The sequence below is a fragment of the Aegilops tauschii genome, chromosome 3, assembly GCF_002575655.3.
Source record: "Aegilops tauschii subsp. strangulata cultivar AL8/78 chromosome 3, Aet v6.0, whole genome shotgun sequence".
Classification (NCBI taxonomy): domain Eukaryota; kingdom Viridiplantae; phylum Streptophyta; class Magnoliopsida; order Poales; family Poaceae; genus Aegilops; species Aegilops tauschii.
The window spans coordinates 367,926,319-367,947,436 of record NC_053037.3 but is presented as its reverse complement, the minus strand read 5'-3'; the positions used below and the strand labels follow the sequence as shown (position 1 = coordinate 367,947,436).

The 21,118-nt window shown below is 44.3% G+C and overlaps 2 protein-coding genes across 2 annotated transcripts; both read left to right on the top strand.

The window, feature by feature from the left end:
- The first annotated feature begins 8,744 nt into the window (after positions 1-8,744).
- LOC109751622 (uncharacterized) lies at positions 8,745-12,057 on the top strand. Its single transcript, XM_020310506.4, has 4 exons — positions 8,745-9,063; positions 9,347-9,831; positions 9,916-10,023; positions 11,647-12,057. Exons 1-3 carry the CDS (start codon positions 8,886-8,888, stop codon positions 10,015-10,017), a joined length of 765 nt encoding a protein of 254 aa, XP_020166095.1. The 5' UTR covers positions 8,745-8,885; the 3' UTR covers positions 10,018-10,023; positions 11,647-12,057.
- Positions 12,058-13,152: 1,095 nt separating this feature from the next.
- Positions 13,153-14,806, top strand: LOC109751623 (bidirectional sugar transporter SWEET2b). Its single transcript, XM_020310507.4, has 5 exons — positions 13,153-13,448; positions 13,546-13,765; positions 13,881-14,039; positions 14,179-14,298; positions 14,399-14,806. The coding sequence occupies exons 1-5, from the start codon at positions 13,360-13,362 to the stop codon at positions 14,504-14,506; spliced, it is 696 nt and encodes a 231-aa protein (XP_020166096.1). The 5' UTR covers positions 13,153-13,359; the 3' UTR covers positions 14,507-14,806.
- Positions 14,807-21,118: the final 6,312 nt, after the last annotated feature.

The window sequence follows — 21,118 nt, the reverse complement described above, 5'->3', positions numbered from 1 at the left end:
TTCCTCAGGGCTATCATGTTCCTCACTGTGTAGGCAGTCCGCACTGGCGAATTCCTAACTCTTCAGTCAGAACTAATTCCTCAGAGACCAGAAGAGCTTCGTCTCTGTCACTGAAGAATATGACTGAACTGTATGAGATTTCCAATGGCGTCACTCGAAGGGATTGGTAGGTGTAGGATTTTGAGTTGAGCATCACTTGGAAATTTTTCCTTAGTATTTCCTCGACCCCCTTTAACAGTACGGTGTTTCCTATGACTCAAGAAAGAGAAAATGAAACTACGAAAACAAAAGTCTTCACGATTCATGTTCCTCGAATGGAAACCTAGTCTTCAAGGCCACACAAATTTCTTCACTTTCAAAGTCTTCAGAAATCCAAAGTCTTCAGTCGAAGAACTTCATTTTTAGGGGTCGACTTTCTCTGTAAATATCAAACTCCTCATAGACTTATAGACCAGTGTACACTCACAAACGCATCAGTCCCTTAACCTATAAGTCTTCAATACACCACAATCACTAAGGGGCACTAGATGCACTTACATTCTTGGTCCTTGAAGCCTTTCTGAATTATCAGGTGGCGTCGTCGGTTCCGTTGTACATACACAACGGATGTTAGCAATGCCATAGGGGATGGATTTTTTGTTGGGAAACGTTGCATGGAAAACAAAAAAAATCTACGCACACGCAAAATCTATCCATGGAGATGCATAGCTACGAGAGGGGAAGAGCATCTACATACCCTTTTAGATCGCTAAGCGGAAGCGTTTATCAACGCGGTTGATGTAGTCGTACACCTTCATGATCCGTCCCCATCAAGTACCAAACGTACGGCACCTCCGCGTTCAGCACACATTCAGCTCAATGACGTCCTCGCCTTCTTGATCCAGCAAGAGGGGCGAAGTAGTAGATGAGTTCCGGCAGCACGACGGCGTGGTGTTGGTGGTGGTGAAACTATTTCCGTAGGGCTTCATCAAGCACAACGGATTTAGAGAGGAGGAGATTAGAACCACACTGGGCTTCTAATTATGAGGATTAGAGGTAGCTAGGGCTAGCTCTAATTAGTCAACTAGGACCAATTAGAGGAGGCTCAACTAGAGGACCACACCGGGGTTTAAGTTTTTGTCACTCTCGCAACCCACCATCTAATTGGTACTCCACAATGCATTCCCTTAGGCCCAAAATATAGTGAAGTGTCATGTAGTCGACGATCACATGACACCACTAAGGGAATCACAACATACATACTATCAAAATATCGCACACATATCAAGTTCACATGATTACTTGCAACATGATTTCTCCTGTGACCTCAAGAACAAAAGTAACTACTCACAAATAATCAACATGCTCATGATCAAAGGAGTATTAATATGCATAATGGATCTGAACATATAATCTTCCACCAAATAAACCATATAGTAATCAACTACAAGATGTAATCAACACTACTAGTCACCCCCTAGCAACAATCTATAGTTCTGGTAACAAGATTGAATACAAGAGATGAACTAGGGTTTGAGATGAGATGGTGCTGGTGAAGATGTTGATGGAGATTGCCCTCCCCAAGATGGGAGAGTTGTTGGTGATGATGATGACGATGATTTCCCCCTTCGGGAGGGAAGTTCCCCCGGCAGAATCGCTCCGCCGGAGGGCAAAAGTGCTCCTGCCCAAGTTCCACCTCGAGACGGCGGCGCTCCGGCCCAACCATATCATCCTATATATCAATCTTTACCTCCGGACCATTCCAGAGCTCCTCGTCATGTTCGTGATCTCATCTAGGACTCCGAACAACATTCAGTCACCAACATACATAACTCATATAATACTATATCGTCAACGAACGTTAAGTGTGCGGACCCTACGGGTTCGAGAATGATGTAGACATGACAGAGAGGCTTCTCCAATCAATAACCAATAGCAGGACCTGGATGCCCATATTGGTTCCTACATATCCTACGAAGATCTTTATCAGTCGAACCTTTATGACAACATACGTAGTTCCCTTTGTCCGTCGGTATGTTACTTGCCTGAGATTCGATCATTGGTATCTCCATACCTAGTTCAATCTCGTTACCGGCAAGTCTCTTTACTCGCTCCGTAATACATCATCTTGTAACTAACTCCTTAGTCACTTTGCTTGCAAGCTTCTTGTGATGCTGTATTACCGAGAGGGCCCAGAGATACCTCTCCGTCATACGGAGTGACAAATCCCTATCTCGATTCACGCCAACTCAACAAATACCTTTGGAGATACCTATAGAGCACCTTTATGATCACCCAGTTACGAAGTGACGTTCGATAGCACAGAAGGTATTCCTACGGTATTCGGGAGTTGCATGATCTCATGGTCGAAGGAATATGTATTTGATATTAAGAAAGCGATAGAAAAAAGTGAACGATCATATGCTATGCTAACGGATGGGTCTTGTCCATCACATCATTCTCCTAATGATGTGATCCCGTTATCAAGTTACAACACATGTCTATGGTTAGGAAACCTTAACCATCATTTGATCAATGAGCTAGTCTAGTAGAGGCTTACTAGGGACTTAGTATTTGTTTATGTATTCACACATGTATTTAAGTTTCCGGTCAATACAATTCTAGCATGAATAAAAAACCTTTATCATGAATAAGGAAATATGATAATAACCAATTCATTATTGCCTCTAGGGCGTATTTCCAACATTTTTTCGGTCAATGGTCGTCGCCATCACGTCTATGATGGTGAGGCCGTTGTTTGTCAAGCACCTCACCTGGGCGGCGAGGCAAGCCATGTCAGAGTCAGCCTTTTGAGTGGTGCTCCGTAGCCTCCAATTAAAACGCTTCTTCGAAGGATCCGAGGAGAAGGCCGGGAGCCCGGGCCGAACTGGGTCATGCAGCGGGACATCGGTCGTATAGAACCACTTGGACGCCCACGTGTCGGCATCCTCTCGAGGGGTGCCCGTGGGGTAGCCAGTCTGAGCTATTCGGCAGACCTCGGCCGCTCCTACTTCATGGAGTCTCCCTCCCCGGGAACAAGGCATCATGCCAAAATACTTCCTCCATGGCCCGAAGTAGGCTGAGCATGCGAGGTACATTTCGCAAAGGGCGACGAATCCCGCGATGTGCAAAATCGAATTGGGAGTCAAGTGGTGGAGTGATGACCCACAATTATAGGGGATCAATTGTAGCTCTTTTCGATAAGTAAGAGTGTCGAACCCAACGAGGAGCAGAAGGAAATGACAAGTAGTTTCCAGTAAGGTAATGTCTGCAAGTGCTGAAATTGTAAGTAGCGAGTAGTTTGATAGCAAGATAATTTGTAACGAGCAAGTAACGATAGTAGAAATAAGTATGCAGCAAGGTAGCCCAATCCTTTTGAGGCAAAGGACATGCCAAAACGGTCTCTTATAATAAGCAAAGCGTTCTTGAGGGTACACGGGAATTTCATCTAGTCACTTTCATCATGTTAGTTCGATTTGTGTTCGCTACTTTGATAATTTGATATGTGGGTGGACCGGTGCTTAGGTGTTGTTCTTACTTGAACAAACCTCCTACTTATGATTAACCCTCCCGCAAGCGTCCGCAACTACGAGAAAAGTATTAAGAATAAATTCTAACCATAGCATTAAACTCTGGGATCCAATCGGTCCCTTATGGAATAGCACATAAACTTGGGTTTAAGTTTCTGTCACTCTCGCAACCCACCATCTAATTGCTACTCCTCAATGCATTCCCTTAGGCCCGAAATATGGTGAAGTGTCATGTAGTCGACGTTCACATGACACAACTAAGGGAATCACAACATACATACTATCAAAATATCGAACACATATCAAGTTCACATGATTACTTGCAACATGATTTCTCCCATGACCTCAAGAACAAAAGTAACTACTCACAAATAATCAACATGCTCATGATCAGAGGAGTATTAATATGCATAATGGATCTGAACATATAATCTTCCACCAAATAAACCATATAGTAATCAACTACAAGATGTAATCAACACTACTAGTCACCCCCTAGCAACAATCTATAGTTCCGGTAACAAGATTGAATACAAGAGATGAACTAGGGTTTGAGATGAGATGGTGCTGGTGAAGATGTTGATGGAGATTGCCCTCCCCAAGATGGGAGAGTTGTTGGTGATGATGATGACGATGATTTCCCCCTCCGGGAGGGAAGTTCCCCCAGCAGAATCGCTCTGTCGAAGGGCAAAAGTGCTCCTGCCCAAGTTTCGCATCGAGACGGCGGCGCTCCATCCCGAAAGTCCTCTCCTCCTTTTTTTCTAGGTCAAAATGACTTATATAGCAGAAGATGGGCACCGGAGGTGGGCCGAGGAGGCCACAACCCACCAGGGCGCGCCTGGGGGGCCTGGCGCGCCCAGGTGGGTTGTGCCCACCTGGTGGCCCCCCTTTGGTGATTATTGGCTCCAATATTTCTTAAATAATCCATAAAAAATCTCTGTGAAGTTTCAGCTCATTTGGAGTTGTGCAGAATAGGTGGCCTGACGTAGCTTTTTCAGGTCCAGATTTCCAGCTGCCGGAATTATTCCTCTTGGTGTGTACCTTGCAAATTATGAGAGAAAATGCATTAGAATTACTCCAAAAAGCATTATTATGGATAAAAACATTGTAAATAACAGTAAGAAAACATGATGCAAAATGAACGTATCATGGAGTTGGATCCCGTAAAATTCAAGCAGGCCCCAAAGGAAGGGGTGTGGATAGGAAATCCCAGGCCACGGAGGAGAAAGGGAACAAAACATACTCGCTCATCCCCATGGGGGATGGGATGGCGGTCGACATGCACCTGTCCGTCTACGGAGATTAAGCCTAGACGGGTGGAGGCTAACTCTGGATCCGGCAAATAACCTTGGGTGGCAAGCCGATCCAGCTGAAGGCGGGTAATGGAGCAGCTTTCCAGTCACCCTTGAGGGGGTCGTGGGGACGCTTGGAGGAGCATGCGTCGTTCGCCATTTCTGAAGCTCTCAAAACTAGATTGTGGGGGTGATTTTCTGTGCTGAGTCCAACAAGGGGAAGTGGAGATGCGCTTTACCGTAACTTTGATTGGATACCTGTTAAATATAAGAAAGAAAGTGATGCTTCGACATCCGCCCATAAAGCGACCTGTTCCCCAGATGGCTCGGCTGTCGAGGGAAGATTATTTTAAGGAAGCAACAGGGCATGGTGGGGCCAAGGCCGAACTCAAGATGATAAAGGGAGGAATTCGCATGTCAAGCCGAAGACTACAAAGCCGAAGTCATGTGTGTGAGGTAGTTTGTCGTTCTCGGCATCGAAGACCAGTTCAGGGGCTACTGGCGGTGTCCTACTAGGGGGTACCAACCTAATTGGTCCATAGTCCATGGGCCGAGCTTACGACCCACCGTTCTCTCAAGGAAGGATTCCGGAGGCCTTGCACTTTGGCGTGATCAGGATGGACTTCGCCGAAGACTTGACGTACACTCCAAGACTTGCATTGGCCCGGCGCCATGCGCATTCCTAGATTGGCAACGGACCATGTATAACCCTAGATATCCCTATAGTGTCTATATAAACTGTGAGGTTTAGTCCTTCAAGGACACATTCACAATTACATCCATCTAGCTTAAGGTTAGAACACAACTCCGGAGAAGGAAAACACCGCGCAAGGAACCAACGGTAGGAACTGAAGAACATATTTGCGTTCTCTCGATATCTAGTGAGGAAAAGCAAACTTGCATTCTCTTGCTTTGTTTCAATTATCATATCTCAAAACGTGCGACAATATATATATTGGCTGTACCTAAACGCTGTATTGTTTTTGTGCGGGAAAGCAAATTGTCAATTGTGGCGTGACTTGTGAGAAAGCACACTTAATCGCGCCATTGAAATGCATATAATAGTTTTCTCTACATTGTGTCGCTGTTGGTTCTCTATGTTTTTAGAAGAATAGCAACGGAATCCTTTTACGTCGTTCTCACGCTCGTTTAATGTAGGCCCGGTCTGATCCAGGTTATGATGATACGTTCAACCTGGAACCATACGGACGGCTGAGCAGGAACCACACGCTAACCAGCGCTCACCTATCCTTTTCCAGGGGCATCTTTACCCCTTTTTTTCTCTCCATATAAATAATTATGTGCTCCAGGTGAGTGCATGTTAGTCCGAAGTGCTTGTGTTTTGCACTGACCTCCCACATGCGTCGCGTCGGGACACCGTGGGAACGGATTTGTGCGGCACCTTGTTTGAATACTAAATCATATACGGCCCTCTCGATCTTGAACTGGTACAAAACGGAATCAGGTCCAAAACAAATCAAAAAAAGAATCTTGCACTCAGATCGCGATAACATGCTAGTTAAGCAGCGCCAGATTTTAATAACTAGGAGTAGAACATTTTTTATCGGACAAGTTGGCCAGTTTTGTCTCTCTCTAAGGAAGACGGGCAGATTTAAATCTCAGAGACCAGAGACCGTCCCCGTGTGACCGCGTTTCATAGACAGGAAATAAAAAAAACTGAGTTGCGATTTGAACGGAACGGGCCTGGAAATCAATGCAGCGGGGACTCCAGTTAACCTTCGAGTAGACGGCCGATCCTGCCAAGACGACGCCCTCGTGCCACTGTGAGCCGATGGCTCAGTCTCTGGATCCCGTTCGTCCATGGGTGGCACGTCAGTCCGGCGCCCCTCGCGCTCAAACGGTGTGGGCCACGGCGAAACCAACGTCCGCAAAGGGAGCCGCTGGCACGAGCTCAGTTTGGTGTCCAGGAGCGGTCCGGATCGTGTGGCTCTCTTTGAAACAAGCCTGCATCTGTCACCGGAAAAAGGTGCCCACGAGATTTTCTGCGCGCAACAACCCTGTTGCCTTGTCGCAAGTCTCGAGTTACAAGGGTGTGACAATGGTGTCGAAAAAAAGAGAGTGGGTGGTGACAAATGGCTCTACTACCATGGAGTACCAGCCTGGAGTTGAATTGTCAGTTTCTAACGCACCAGCCTGGAGTTGAATTGCCATGGGAGAAAGCAGCCGTTTTTAGATCAGGGAAATTCGCATGCAGCCAGCTGAGCACGTTGTGGTAAATGGACGAGAGACAACATTCCTAAATAGAGGTGAGGCGAGGTTCAACGGGAAACCCTGAGTTGCCACGTGTTTCTCCGCGAAACAGAGCATGCTAGTATTTGAGCTGCGGCGTGAAAATGTTATAGTAGTACTAATTAGTTTGATTATAAATATACCCTCAAAAAAAGTTTGGATTATAAATATGTTTATTTACCTAAGGTTTTTTTTAACACAGTCCAGACGTAGACACTCATACATACACGCACACACTCACCCCTATGACGCACGCACGCACGCACACACACTCCCCCTACGTGCACCTTCAAGAGATCGAGCCGGCACATCATGATAAGATTGACGGAGTCATCATAGACGCCTTTGTAATCGTCAGGAACGTATACCCCACTGAACGTATAACGCCGAAAAGGCTGAAACAAATCCAGAAAATTGCGAGCACCACTGTCAAGTCTACAACTTAAACTCTGGTAGGGTGAGATACCACTGTCCTCCTAACCATGCAACCATAGATTTTGACATACTAACATAAGTTCTACATTTAAGATTCCGGCTTAAAAGTCATTTATTTATGAACCCAAGGGTAATGCATGACAACATAAGTTCTACATTTAAGATTCCGGCTTAAAAGTCATTTATTTATGAACCCAAGGGTAATGCATGACAACATTCATAAAATTAGAGCTCTCTATATTTTGACATAAAACTCATAGACTGACACCAATACTACATACTACTACCTCTGTATTAAATATATTTTTATATTTCAAATTAAACTACAAAAACGCCTTATATTTAGTTATGGAGGTACTACCTTCGTCTGGGTTTATTAGTCCCATCGTACTTTGGGTCAAAGTTTGAACATATATTTGACAAGTAAAATATTAATACATGTTAGAAAAAATTATATTTGAAAACAATTTCCAATGATATAATTTTTTGCATGTATAATTTATATATTAATAATTAAAACCATGATCAAAGCATAACCCAAAATACGAGGAATTACTAAATAAGGACGGAGGTGGTAGTATCTCTTTAAGGATTTTAACCAAACCATATTTGCTTACACCACTGCAAAATCATAGAAAACTTTCTAACTTGTTTGACACAACCAATGGAGAATACAGTGCAAATAATACATATTTTTGAACTGGATCAAACATATCATGTTGAAAAAACAAACATAAGATAACCCTAAATACATAAGATTGCAATCTTTACAAACATTCTTTTTTAACTGATCCCTACAATATACTTGAAAATTCACTAACCGAGGAATCCTCTTTCTAACATGACAATATAACCCGCTGAGCAACTAAACAGATTTTTGACGAACCAATCTGTTGTTGGATGGTTAGGACGATAGTGGTGTACGTTCAAGTCTTAGACTTGGCACTGATGCTCTCATTTTTCTGTATTTATTTCAGTCCTCTTCGTGATGTGCCCGTCAACTATGAAGACGTCTGTGGCGACTTCGTCAATCTCAAAATGATGTGCCGGTTCAGTCTCTTAGGTGCTTATAGGGGTAGAATGCGTGTGCGGGTGTTCATAGAGGTGAGTGTATGTGCCTATGTATCGTCTGCGTCTGTTAAAAAAATTAAACAGATTTTTGGACAAAAATATTTTGCACATGTAACTTGAGAAACAAACGATACATTTTCCCCACGGATAAAATAGATATAATTCCGTTCAAATTTGTTCCATCTGCGTAAACCTAACAAAAACTGATCCCCTCCCTCCACAACAAAACAAATCTCCTTCCCCTTCCTCTTCCTCCCCTCTCTCCTCTCTCCTCCCCTCCCGTTCCATCGCCCGCTGCCCCGCCGGCGCCGCACCCTCGAATTCCGCCATGCCGAAGGGCGCCAAAAAGCGTGCGAAGCTCAAGAAGAAGCAGCAGGGGGGCCAGCCTGCCGGGTCCAACGGCGGCGCCACCACCACCACCAACAACAACGGAAGCAATAACTCGAGCCACGGCGACGCCGCCAGCGATGGAAACCACCTACCAATCAAACTTAACATTCCTCCCGGTACGCATGGCATCTACCCCTCCTCCCCTTCCCCCCTCTTTAAGCCGGGGGCAGATCTGCGCCACGCCGCTTTCGGCACCAGCGGGGCGGCAGGAATCGCCTTTTGCGCTTGCGGCGAGGGTGGCATTCGTACGCCCTCCGCTGGCGCCGGCCACCCCACCTTCCCACCGCCCGCTTTACGAGCTGTTCGCCTTTTCGCCTCGCTTCCTTTCGTGCCCTATAATATGATGGATGCGTGTGTGTGTTTCTGATGCCGTGTGCTTGTGTTCGGTGGTGGGCGCAGTGGATGCGAGCGAGGATTCGATGGAGAGCTCCGAGGAGATGGTGACGCCGAGGGCGGAGGCGGCCGAGGAGGAGAAGAAGGGCGCCACGTCGGAGGTGCCGGTGGAGCGCGCCGTCGAGGTCGCTGATGAGGGCGCCACGGGCGAGGCCGGGGAGGAGGTCATGGTTGATGCTTTACCGCCTGAAGCTGCTGACCGGGAACAAGAGGGTAAGGTGGATGTGAGGGCGGAGGCGCATGCCGTGGTGCAGGAACCGGAGGTGCAGGACATCGTGGTGTCCGAAGCACCCGAGGTGCTGGAACCAGAGGTGAAGAGCGAGGAGGCGGTGATCCGGGACACGGCCAAGGTGCATCCTGCGCATCAACCGGAGACGAAGGCCGATGAGGTTGTGGTCAGGGATGCGGACACCGCTGCTGTGGTGCAGGAACCGGAGGCAAAGGGTGAGGTGTCACGGTCTCGTGAGCCAGCTGCTGCGCAGACTACAGAGGTACACAACGTTTCTGCCTGTTTACCCTCCATTCTCCATATTTTGAAGCTGTGATTTCTCTTAGGTGGGTTGCTTTTGTTGCAGGTGGTACGCGGACCGGCAGTGGCGGTGGCTGCTTCGGGGCATCGGGCAAAATGGTGGAATTGCTGTGGGATTTTGGAAGTCTTTGGTGGTTCAGAGAGATAGATGGAGGTGAGTTGGTTCTGTGCTTATGATTGTGTTTTATAATGCCCTGTTCAGTGAGAGTGCCATTCGATCAATTGTTTTGTGTGAATTCTGTGCAAATTGTGAGTGAACAAAATCTTGTGTGCTGCACCTTTGAACATGAGATGCAGATTTCTATTCCCTATGCCTAACTTAAACATCTGAAATCTGTACTAAAACAATTGGATGCAACTGGGAAACTTGAATCATTTGTTAGGTAAATGGCCGGAGAACAGCCGTTCAGTAAATACTAACTTCAAATCAAAGGCTTTGACCTTCTAGTGCGGTCTGCTCACTTTCCACTACCCTTCTTGATAAATTGGTATGCTCCCAGTATTGACATGTATCATATTTAATACAAGCATGTCTGGAATTGTTTTTCTAGGATTAAATGTAGCAGCACTTGTGATTAAATGTATTCACAATGGCTGAGACCATCATTGAGAGCATGGTAATAATACATGTCTGCAGCTGGGAACATATTTTAAGGGGTTACGAGAAAATGATACCAGCAAGAAAACTTTGAACAAGCTGTCTAAGATCATTTTTTTATGTGGCCCTTAATCTTTCAATTTGTTTATGACTGCTGGGTTTATTAGTACAGTTGCTCTGTATCATGCAAGTATTTCTTCAATCTTAGTGCCGCCCTTTTGTTGCCAAGAGTTATCTATACAATAGAAGCACCATTTTGGGCATATTAAGCTTTCCAGTATGTATGGAGGCATCATATCATGCTAGATCTCAGTCTCATACATGTAATGAGCTTTATACAAAGAACTGATTTCTTAAATCAAATGCTTAGCACTGAGTTATTTGTAAGATATCAACGAGCCATGTGTTGGGAGTGTCGTGATATGGTACCTGAATAAATTTGATTGTGCTGCATTTATAAGAGGCCGGGTCCCATGTCAAATCATATGATGTTCCTTATGTCCTAGACCTAGTAGTCATTTATTTGGCAGAGAATATCTTAGAAGTTTGATGAGCTTGACATGTGCTATATAGCTGTAGCATTTGGACACTATTACGTATGAACCGAGAACACACTACTCATTTAACTTCATTGCAAATTGCAATATACATGTACACAAAATTGCACCCTACATTTTTTATATTAGTGGGGAATAGTCATGTTGTATACATCAAAAGAATTTCCCAAATTTCATGTGTTTTGTTTTATGTGTGTTTGCCTCTGAGCTTATATGAGAAGTACTAGGAGACCTTCTTTGTACTATTTTAAAGAACCTGCTCCCTGCTACATGTGGAAATCTAGGAGGCACCTTTTCTGCGATATTTTCTGTACTCTTATTCATTTTAAGAACAGATAGCTCTGGAGCTGATAAGTAGTAACATACCACTCAGTTAACTAGGATCGTTGGCTGATTTCATCTTGAGAATTCATCTGCAATCTATCCCTGATGCATTCTCTATATTTACTGTTGTTTGATATGCACGAAAATGTGGATAATAAACTCAAAAATCTGTCAAGACTTAGATAATAGTACCTTGGTAAAAGATTATAGTGATCCTTCGGTGTCTTGTGCTTGTTCTTCATTCATGCTAAGTTACATTTCGTTAGCATCCTTGAAGAAATGCCCTTGTTATGCTCAGGTACATGAATTGGAAGGAACTTGGAAAGCAAGAAGGCAGAAGATGCAAAGTTGTGCAAAGCTGATGGGTATCTGTAACTAGGCTCGTTGAGTGCTCACACAGATGATGGAGTTGAAGGATTTTGAATGACATCGAGCTGATGTTTCTCTCCACCCGTATTTTCCGTGTCTTGCTGTGCAAAGTTACATTGTATTGGTTGTGGTTAAAATCCTGGGTGCAGTATTCTGAGTATTACCCCTTGTCTAGCATGTTCTAGGTTCTGCTGTCCTTGTAGCATATGAGTTAAAAAGTGGGTCAACAGTGAAAATTTTGGTCTTTATTTTCTATACTTATATGTCGGGAGGTATCGTCTGTTACGTCCCTTTTAATGGCCCTGTTACAATTTGAGATGTTATTTATCGTGGTCTTAAATAGTTCCTCACATCATATCAGAATGTTCAATACAGAAACAAAAATAAAGATCCTGATATGGGTTACACTCGTTTCTGTTCATCTTCCATCAGATGATTGCACTTAATTACTAGTGAACTTGCAGTCTGACAGACGTGCATATATTTGGCCCAAATATTGTTTATGAACTAAGAAGTGTGTAAAGATGCTGGCTCTGCCTTGTCGACTTATATACCTTGCTTGCCTTTTCTTTTTGTTCCAATAGTTGAGCTCCATTGCTTGCTTTCCCAACTTTAAGGAAAAAGGCTCACCTGGAATGCAATGTTGCTTATTCTGGCAAACTAGCGTGGTGATTTTGTTGAGGTCAACTTTCTATTAGATCTTTGAATTGAAGATTAGTGTGAAGACCAAAAAAGAAGAAAAATATTAGTGTGGCAAGGTTTACCCCGATTTTGCGAAGCAGTGTCTGAAAGATGGCGTGTCTTAGCCACTTATATTTGGCTCAACTGATGACTCATCTTCACAAGTTTTGAGCATAGAATTGCCAAACCGCTGCATTTCTCCTTGCTGAATTCCATCTGGTCATTCTAAGCAGTGACATGGCGAGGCGTGTCAGCCTCAAACGCGCCTTTTTGTCATCCGCTCCGCTTCTCAGAGGTGCTGTCGGCCGTCCAATCTCATGGCTGCCTAGGGCCGGAGACCGATGGGTCAAATGACGGCCAAGCAAGCGGTGGCCATCCAACCTTTTCGGCCACAAGTTCAAAGAGTGACTTGGCCGATTTGTGTTCATGGCGATGATCCGCTATCCAACCTATCAACTACCTGGACGCCATTACCTAAAAAAAAAAACCTACCTGGACACCAGGAAAGATTCTTCAGATCCGACCGCAGAAAACGATAGTCTGTAGATAGCTGGTAGTAAATTTTATTTTTTCGTAAAAGCTAGTAATGATCTTGCCAGTGCGCCAGTAATGAGCTAGTTGACAAAAAAACACGTTCATGCCGCTGCGGACCACGTCCATGCGATACACGACAGTGAAAGGGAGCCCCGGTATCAGCAGAGGCAAGACAAGTTGCTGGTTAACTGATGAGTGGAGACGCATGCTCGCAGTCGCCTACCGTTCCATAGGCGCGAAAAATAAATAAATGAAGAGGCCGGTTCCCAGGGCTAGGTTGCCGATGATTCAACCATACAATCCAACTTGTGGCTGTGGGGTTTTGGCTCGTGCCGTGCCGCCCGCTACAAAAGCCACGGGGTTACATTGCTGAGGAGGCAGACGTGGAAAAGCTAAGGTACAAGGAGGCTTCTTCAATCTTTCATTCATGGACTCCCTCTCCCTGTACGAGATCTCCTGCTTCGCCGCTGGCTTTGCCGGCAACCTCTTCGCCTTCGCTCTCTTCCTGTCCCCAGTGTAAGCATATATACATGCATGCTGTTTGCCTCGCCCCCTTGTTTTGATCATGGTGGAGAGAGGTTTCTGACGACGGATTGTGTTGTTGCCTTTTCAGGCCGACCTTCAAGAGGATCCTGAAGGCCAAGTCCACGGAGCAGTTCGACGGGCTCCCCTACCTGCTCTCCCTGCTCAACTGCTTCATCTGCCTCTGGTATGGCCTCCCCTGGGTCTCCGATGGCCGGCTGCTCGTCGCCACCGTCAACGGCACCGGCGCCGCGTTCCAGCTCGCCTACATTTCTCTCTTCTTCATCTACGCCGACAGCAGAAAGACCAGGGTAATTTCCTTCCCGGCCTGAACCCGTTTCACTTTCATCTCAGAAACACTCCAACGGGGAACAACAACTGCAATACTATTCCTGTACTGAACTCTGTTATCCATTTCCTCCACAGCTGAGGATGGTAGGGCTCCTGGTTCTCCTGGTCTGCGCGTTCGCCCTCGTCGCGCACGCGAGCATCGCCTTCTTCGACCAGCCGACTCGGCAGCAGTTCGTCGGCGCCGTGAGCATGGCGTCGCTCATCTCCATGTTTGCTTCCCCGCTGGCCGTCATGGTACGCCGTCCGCTCAACCTGGGCTCCTCATCAAAATTTCTCCTACCTAGATCATCCTTTTTGGAGTACGTACGCCATCGGCGCGCAACGGCGTATCATGGAACTGTTCTCACACATGTCTCCATCGTTTCTTCTTCAGGGAGTGGTGATCAGGACGGAGTGCGTGGAGTTCATGCCCTTCTACCTCTCGCTCTCTACGCTGCTGATGAGCGCCTCTTTCGCGGCATACGGAGTGCTGCTGCGTGATCTCTTCATCTACGTAAGCGCCCTATCCGATTTCAAATTCAATTTGCTTGAATCGATGTATCTGTGGGAATGCATGTGCTGACAATTGGACTTCTCGCCGTCTGAATTTTCAGCTGCCCAACGGGCTTGGAGTTGTCCTGGGAGCAACGCAGTTGACGCTCTACGCTTACTACAGCCGCAAATGGAGATGCAAGGATACGTCTGCGCCGTTGCTTGCCTGATCAAAGCTCAAGTGATCAATTCTCAGTTTTAGCTTGGCTAGAAAGGTTGGGTGTGGGGTTCTGTGGGAGAGAATTGTATGCCCGGGCCCTGTTTTCCCTAGTTGATGCTGAATCAGTTTGTACAGATTTGCTGGCCTACGCCTCTGTTTATATGTTGCTCAAGTATATCATTCTTTTCCCAAAGAATGCAGAGGGGGGATATTTTGTTTGACTCCCCCTTTGTTATGAAATGTTTCTCCACACAAATATTTCAATTCTGGACATTTTAACTTAAAATATATTGCAAAAGTTCGCTTCAAATATTTGTATATTTTATACCACCACACCATACTTTTATGTCATTTGTATTGTATAATACATAGGGAGTGAAGAAAAACGACCACTCGGTATGAGTGGTGAGCTATCTCAAAAACAATGAGTAAAAAAATACGTAAGAACATATACAAGCACATTCTTTTAGTTTCTATGACGTAAAATTACAAACCTAAAAACACAACCTAACATATACATATTGATGTTATTTTATTTTGTTGTCTTGCAATTTTAATGCCAATTTTGGGACAACACAAAACTATAGCAATTTTTTCTTCCAGTGAACATTTGTGAGATCCAGAAAATTTGCCCCTCTCATCATCTTGGCGAGGATTCATAGCTTGGGCTCCGTAAAAACGGAGTTTTTAGTGTGAGAAGTGCTTATCGTTTGGCTTCGGATGATCTACACAATGGGCAAATGACTACGTCGAGTCGCTGCTGCCCCGATGGCCGTCGCGAGGGCTGGAAGGCGCTATGGTCAAGTCGGGCACCGCCAAAAGTTTGAATGGACACTCCCTGATGTACCTTCAATCAAGTCAACAGGACCAGATTGGTTCATCCAGCTGATCTGTGAAATTGACGAGCCAGCTCGAGTTCGACTGCTGATGCTTGGAGAATTTGGTATGTTTTTGTTTGTTTTGCGAAATGAGAATTTGGTACGTTAGCAATGATGCTTGGAGAGGTTCAAGAAAAACGTGAACTTTTTTGAAAAAGATGTGAACGAAATTTGAAAGTTCACCTAAGAAAATCACGTATTAGAAAAAGTTCATGCACTCAAAATAGTTCACCGATTTTGAGAAAGTGTTCATTGATGTTGAAAAAAAGTTCATCGATTTTCAAAAAGGTTCACAAATTTAAAAAGAGTTCATTGATTTTGGAAAAAGGTTCATAGATTCTAAAAAAAGTTCATAAATTCGAAGAAATGTTCATCGACTTTGAAAAATGTTCATCAATTTTCAAAAAGAGTTCACAAATTCGGAAAAAGTTCATCAATTCTCGAAAATTTTCACAAATTTGGAAAAAAAACAGTTCACTCGATTTTGAAAAACAGAATATCAACGACTTGAAAAAGGTTCACGGATTTAAGAGAAAATAAAAAATAAAAGTAAAAGGAAGAGAAAGGAAAAAGTAAAAAAATAGAACAAGACAAGAGGGATAAAAGGAAGAAGTTATCAAAAGTGGCGTTGTGGCCTGGTGGCTACTACTACATGTTATCTAGCTCAGCGGGATCGCGGGTTCGAATCACCACGAACGGACCTTCGGTTCTAGTTTTTGCTTAGCAAGAAAAAACAAAGCTAAACGGGCCGGCCCAGCTCGTAGGGAATGTGTGCGCCGCTTTGCGTTTAACGCATTAACGGGCGCAATGGGCGCCAAATAGGAAACACACGGCGTGTGGGCCGGCCTCACACGGCAAAACAAAGCTAAACGGGCCGGCCCAGCTCGTAGGGAATGTGTGCGCCGCTTTGCGTTTAACGCATTAACGGGCGCAATGGGCGCCAAATAGGAAACACACGGCGTGTGGGCCGGCCTCACACGGCGTGTGTGTGTTTTTTTCATTGTCTACCAATTACATACAATTTTAACAATTAGTGAATTAAAAAATGTTTGTGGATTAAAATAATGTTCACTTTTTGTAAAAAGATTTATTAATGTTTATGAATTTTAATTAAAAAAAGGCTATGAATTTGAAAAATATTCATGAATTTAACAAAGTTTACAAGTTAAATGAATGTTCTCAGATTTATAAAAATATATTTGTGAATTTAAAAAATGTTCATGAATTCAAAAAATGTTAATGACTTTGAGGAAATGTACATGAATTTGTAAAATATATCTACGAATACCGAATATGTGCGAATTTGAAAAATGTTCATGAACTTGGGTAACAATATTGTGAATTCAAAAAATGCTGGTGGATTTGAAAAAGTGTATAATTGAAAAAATGCCCACTAATTTGGAAATTGGAAAAGAGTATAGAATTCAGAAGATCGATCGCGGCAGCACCAACGCACCGCCCCGAGCCCAGCGCGCCTCCGCCACCACGCCGTCTGGCCAGCCGCCCTCCATATAGCCCGCTGGCGATAGGAACACGTGTAACATCGAAAATATGTCTAGAGTGGGGATGATTAGACTACTTGGCCAAATAAAAATCTATGATTTTCTTAATTTTAGTTGTGGGCGGATTTTAGCAAATAGCACAAATCAAGCAATCAACCTACACATGCAATTCTAAGAGTATAGCAGCGGAATATAAAACATTGCATATGAAGGTAAATGGAAGGTTTTGGAGAAGGCAAACGCCATGGAGTCACGAAGATTTTTGGCATGGTTCCGATACGTGATGCTATCGTACGTCCACGTTGATGGAGACTTCAACCCACGAAGAGTAACGGCTGCACGAGTCCACGGAGGGCTCCACCCATGAAGGGTCCATGAAGAAGCAACCTTCTCTATCCCATCATGGCCATCGCCCACGAAGGACTTGCCTCACTCGGGCAGATCTTCACGAAGTAGGCGATCTCCTTGCCCTTACAAACTTCTTGGTTCAACTCCACATCATGACGGAGGCTCCCAAGCGACACCTAACCAATTTAGGAGACACCACTCTCCAAAAGGTCATAGATGGTGTGTAGATGATGAACTCCTTGCTCTTGTGCTTCAAATGATAGTCTCCCGAACACTCAACTCTCTCTCACAGATTTGGCTATGGTGGAAGAAGGATTTGAGTGGAAAGCAACTTGGGAAGGCTAGAAATCAAGGTTCAAATGGTTGGAATGGAATCTATTGATCTCAACACACGAGTAGGTGGTTCTCTCTCAGAAAATAAATGGTGGAAGTGTAGGCACGTTCTGATGGCTCTCCTCAATGAGGAAGAAGGGGTGGATGGGTATATATAGCCTCCGCGAAAGTCCAGCCGTTACACACTTTTGACTCATCTCGGTGGCACCGATTAGGCAACTCGGTGGCACCGATCTGTTCAAAAATATGAACGTTAGGAATCTCGGTGGGACCGATGTGCTAGGGCTTAGGGAAAACTTCATCTCGGTGGCGCCGATTGCATCAACTCGGTGGGACCGAAGTGAAGCAATAGGCAATAGAGAATCTGTCAAGCCACCTCGGAGAGACTGATTGCATAAAATCGGTGGGACCGAGTGAATGCAACAGATCACAGAGCGCTGACAAGGCCATCTCGGTGGGACCGAGATCCGTATCGGTGTGACTGAATCGTTAGGGTTTCTGGCAGTGGCTATGTCAAATGAACTCGGTGGTTCCGGGTAGAAAGAATCGATGGGGCCGAGTTTGGAATTTGGGTTTGGACATATTTGGATGGAGAAAGTGGCTAAGGGTTTTGGAGCAATATCACTAAGCACTTTGAGCAAGTAGACCATTAATCAACACCTCATCCCCTTTTAATAGTATTGGCTTTCCTATGGACTCAATGTGATCTTGGATCACTTAAACAGAAATGAAGAGTCTTGAGCTTTTGCCAATCTTTGTCCTTAGCATTTTGAGGGGTCCACATCTCTAGTCCATGCCATGCCAATCATTGAACATCCTAAAATATTTATCTTGAATGGATATTAGTTCAATGAGCTATATGTTTTTATGAATTACCAAAACCACCCAGGGATTAGTTGCACTTTCAATCTCCCCCTTTTTGGTAATTGATGACAACATATAGATCAAAGCTTCATCAAATGATTAAATGAATGAAATACATCGTCGCTTTGAGAAGTATGTGATAAGAAAGAGCCCCCCCTAAATTTGTGCATTATTAAAAGATTTGTGTTTGAATGCAAAAGCATAATCGATTAGGATCACGTGTCACTCTTCCATGTCACATACATCTTGGTGGAGCGCACAAAATGATATGAGTGAAATAACATGCACACATCACCAAAGACATAAGTGAATGATCATACACAAATAATTGTATGGATAAACATTAAGCACACATTAAGCATAGTATGATCAACCACAGAACCAAACGCAATATCTCACAAGCATCAAACAAACAAGTAGCACGAATCAAACGGACAAAGTAGCAAAAACTCAATAAAACCAAAGAGCAAAAGCGAGACATTCTCTCTCTCTCGAAACCCAATGATCTATACACTTTCTCCCTCTTTGGCAACAAGTTACCAAAAAGCTTGAAAAGGTATAGAGCTATACCTCTCTCTAGGCATGATCCTCTGGAGCTCCTGAAGGGGTCTTCTGGCTTGTGGCTCTGGTGTGTGTAAATGCGTTGAGATAAGAGCATCTGCAAATGCCTCTGGACGCTGTTAAGTTCTTAGAACGCAGCCTGCGCTTCGGGAGTTGCTACTTCTTGAGCTTGCGTTGATTTTTCCCTTGAAAAGGAAAGGGTGATGCAGCAAAGTAGAGATAAGTATTTCCCTCAATTAAGAACCAAGGTATCAATCCAGTAGGAGGCACAAGCAAGTCTCCAATCTATGCACCTGCACAAACTAACACACACTTGCACACAACTGATACGTCCATTTTGCATCATGTTCTATTACTGTTATTTATGATGTTTTTATCCATAATAATTCTTTTTGGAGTAATTCTAATGCCGTTTCTCTCATATTTTCAAGGTACACACCAAGAGGAGAATTCCGCCAGCTGGAAATCTGGACCTCGAAAAGCTACGTCAGGCTACCTATTCTGAACAACTCCAAACAAGATGAAACTTCACGGAGATTTTTTATGGAATATTTAAGAATTATTGGAGAAAATAACTCCTAGAGGGGGCCCACCAGGTGGGCACAACCCACCAGGGCGCGCCAGGGAGCCCAGGCGCGCCCTGGTGGGTTGTGCTCACCCAGGCCCACCTCCGGTGCCCATCTTTTGGTATATAGGTCATTTTGAACTAGAAAAAATAAGAGGAGGACTTTCGGGACGGAGCGCCGCCGTCTCAAGGCGGAACTTGGGCAGGAGCACTTTTGCCCTCCGGCGGAGCGATTCCACCGGGGGAACTTCCCTCCCGGAGGGGGAAATCATCGTCATCATCATCACCAACAACTCTCCCATCTTGGGGAGGGCAATCTCCATCAACATCTTCAACAACACCATCTCATCTCAAACCCTAGTTCATCTCTTATGTTCAATCTTGTTACCGGAACTATAGATTGGTGCTTGTGGGTGACTAGTAGTGTTGATTACATCTTGTAGTTGATTACTATATGGTTTATTTGGTGGAAGATTATATGTTCAGATTCATTATGCTATTTAATACCCCTCTGATCATGAGCATGTTTATCATTTGTGAGTAGTTACTTTTGTTCTTGAGGTCACGGGAGAAATCATGTTGCAAGTAATCATGTGAACTTGATATGTGTTCGATATTTTGATAGTATGTATGTTGTGATTCCCTTAGTGGTGTCATGTGAACGTCGACTACATGACACTTCACCATATTTGGGCCTAAGGGAATGCATTGTGGAGTAGAAATTAGATGATGGGTTGCGAGAGTGATAGAAGCTTAAACCCCAGTTTATGCGCTATTCCGTAAGGGACCGATTGGATCCAAAAGTTTAATGCTATGGTTATAATTTATTCTTAATACTTTTCTCATAGTTGCGGATGCTTGTGGAAGGGTTAATAATACTTAGGAGGTTTGTTCAAGTAAGAACATCACCTAAGCACCGGTCCACCCACATATCAAATTATAGAAGTAGCGAACACAAATTGAACCAACATGATGAAAGTGACTAGATGAAATTCCCGTGTACCCTCAAGAACGCTTTGCTTATCATAAGAGACCGTTTTGGCCTGTCCTTTGCCTCAAAAGGATTGGGCTGCCTTGCTGCACTTTTATTACTACTATTATTACTTGCTCGTCATAAATTATCTTGCTATCAAACTACTCCGCTACTTACAATTTCAGCACTTGCAGACATTACCTTACTGAAAACCAGTTGTCATTTCCTTCTGCTCCTCGTTGGGTTCGACACTCTTACTTATCGAAAAGAGCTACAATTGATCCCCTATACTTGTGGGTCATCAAGGCTATTTTCTGGCGCCGTTGCCGGGGAGTGAAGCGCCTTTGGTAAGTGGAATTTGGTAAGGAAACATTTATATAGTGTGCTGAAATTTATTGTCACTTGTTACTATGGAAAACAATCCTTGGAGGGGTTTGTTCAGGGTATCTTCACCTCGTCCGGAACCACAATTAGCTACCCCTCAACCTACTGCACCTACTAAAAATATTGAATATGAAATCCCTTCGGGTATGATAGAACAGCCGCTAGCTAATCCTTATGCAGGAGATGGAACCGAACATCCTAATATGCACTTGAT

Bases quoted from the DNA above. Each gene is read 5' to 3' on its own strand.
- LOC109751622 (XM_020310506.4), top strand. From the start codon at position 8,886: ATGCCGAAGGGCGCCAAAAAGCGTGCGAAGCTCAAGAAGAAGCAGCAG. The intron at 9,064-9,346 runs GTACGCATGGCA...TGGTGGGCGCAG, and splicing joins CAAACTTAACATTCCTCCCG to TGGATGCGAGCGAGGATTCG. The intron at 9,832-9,915 runs GTACACAACGTT...CTTTTGTTGCAG, and splicing joins CTGCTGCGCAGACTACAGAG to GTGGTACGCGGACCGGCAGT.
- LOC109751623 (XM_020310507.4), top strand. From the start codon at position 13,360: ATGGACTCCCTCTCCCTGTACGAGATCTCCTGCTTCGCCGCTGGCTTT. The intron at 13,449-13,545 runs GTAAGCATATAT...TTGCCTTTTCAG, and splicing joins GCTCTCTTCCTGTCCCCAGT to GCCGACCTTCAAGAGGATCC. The intron at 13,766-13,880 runs GTAATTTCCTTC...TTTCCTCCACAG, and splicing joins CCGACAGCAGAAAGACCAGG to CTGAGGATGGTAGGGCTCCT.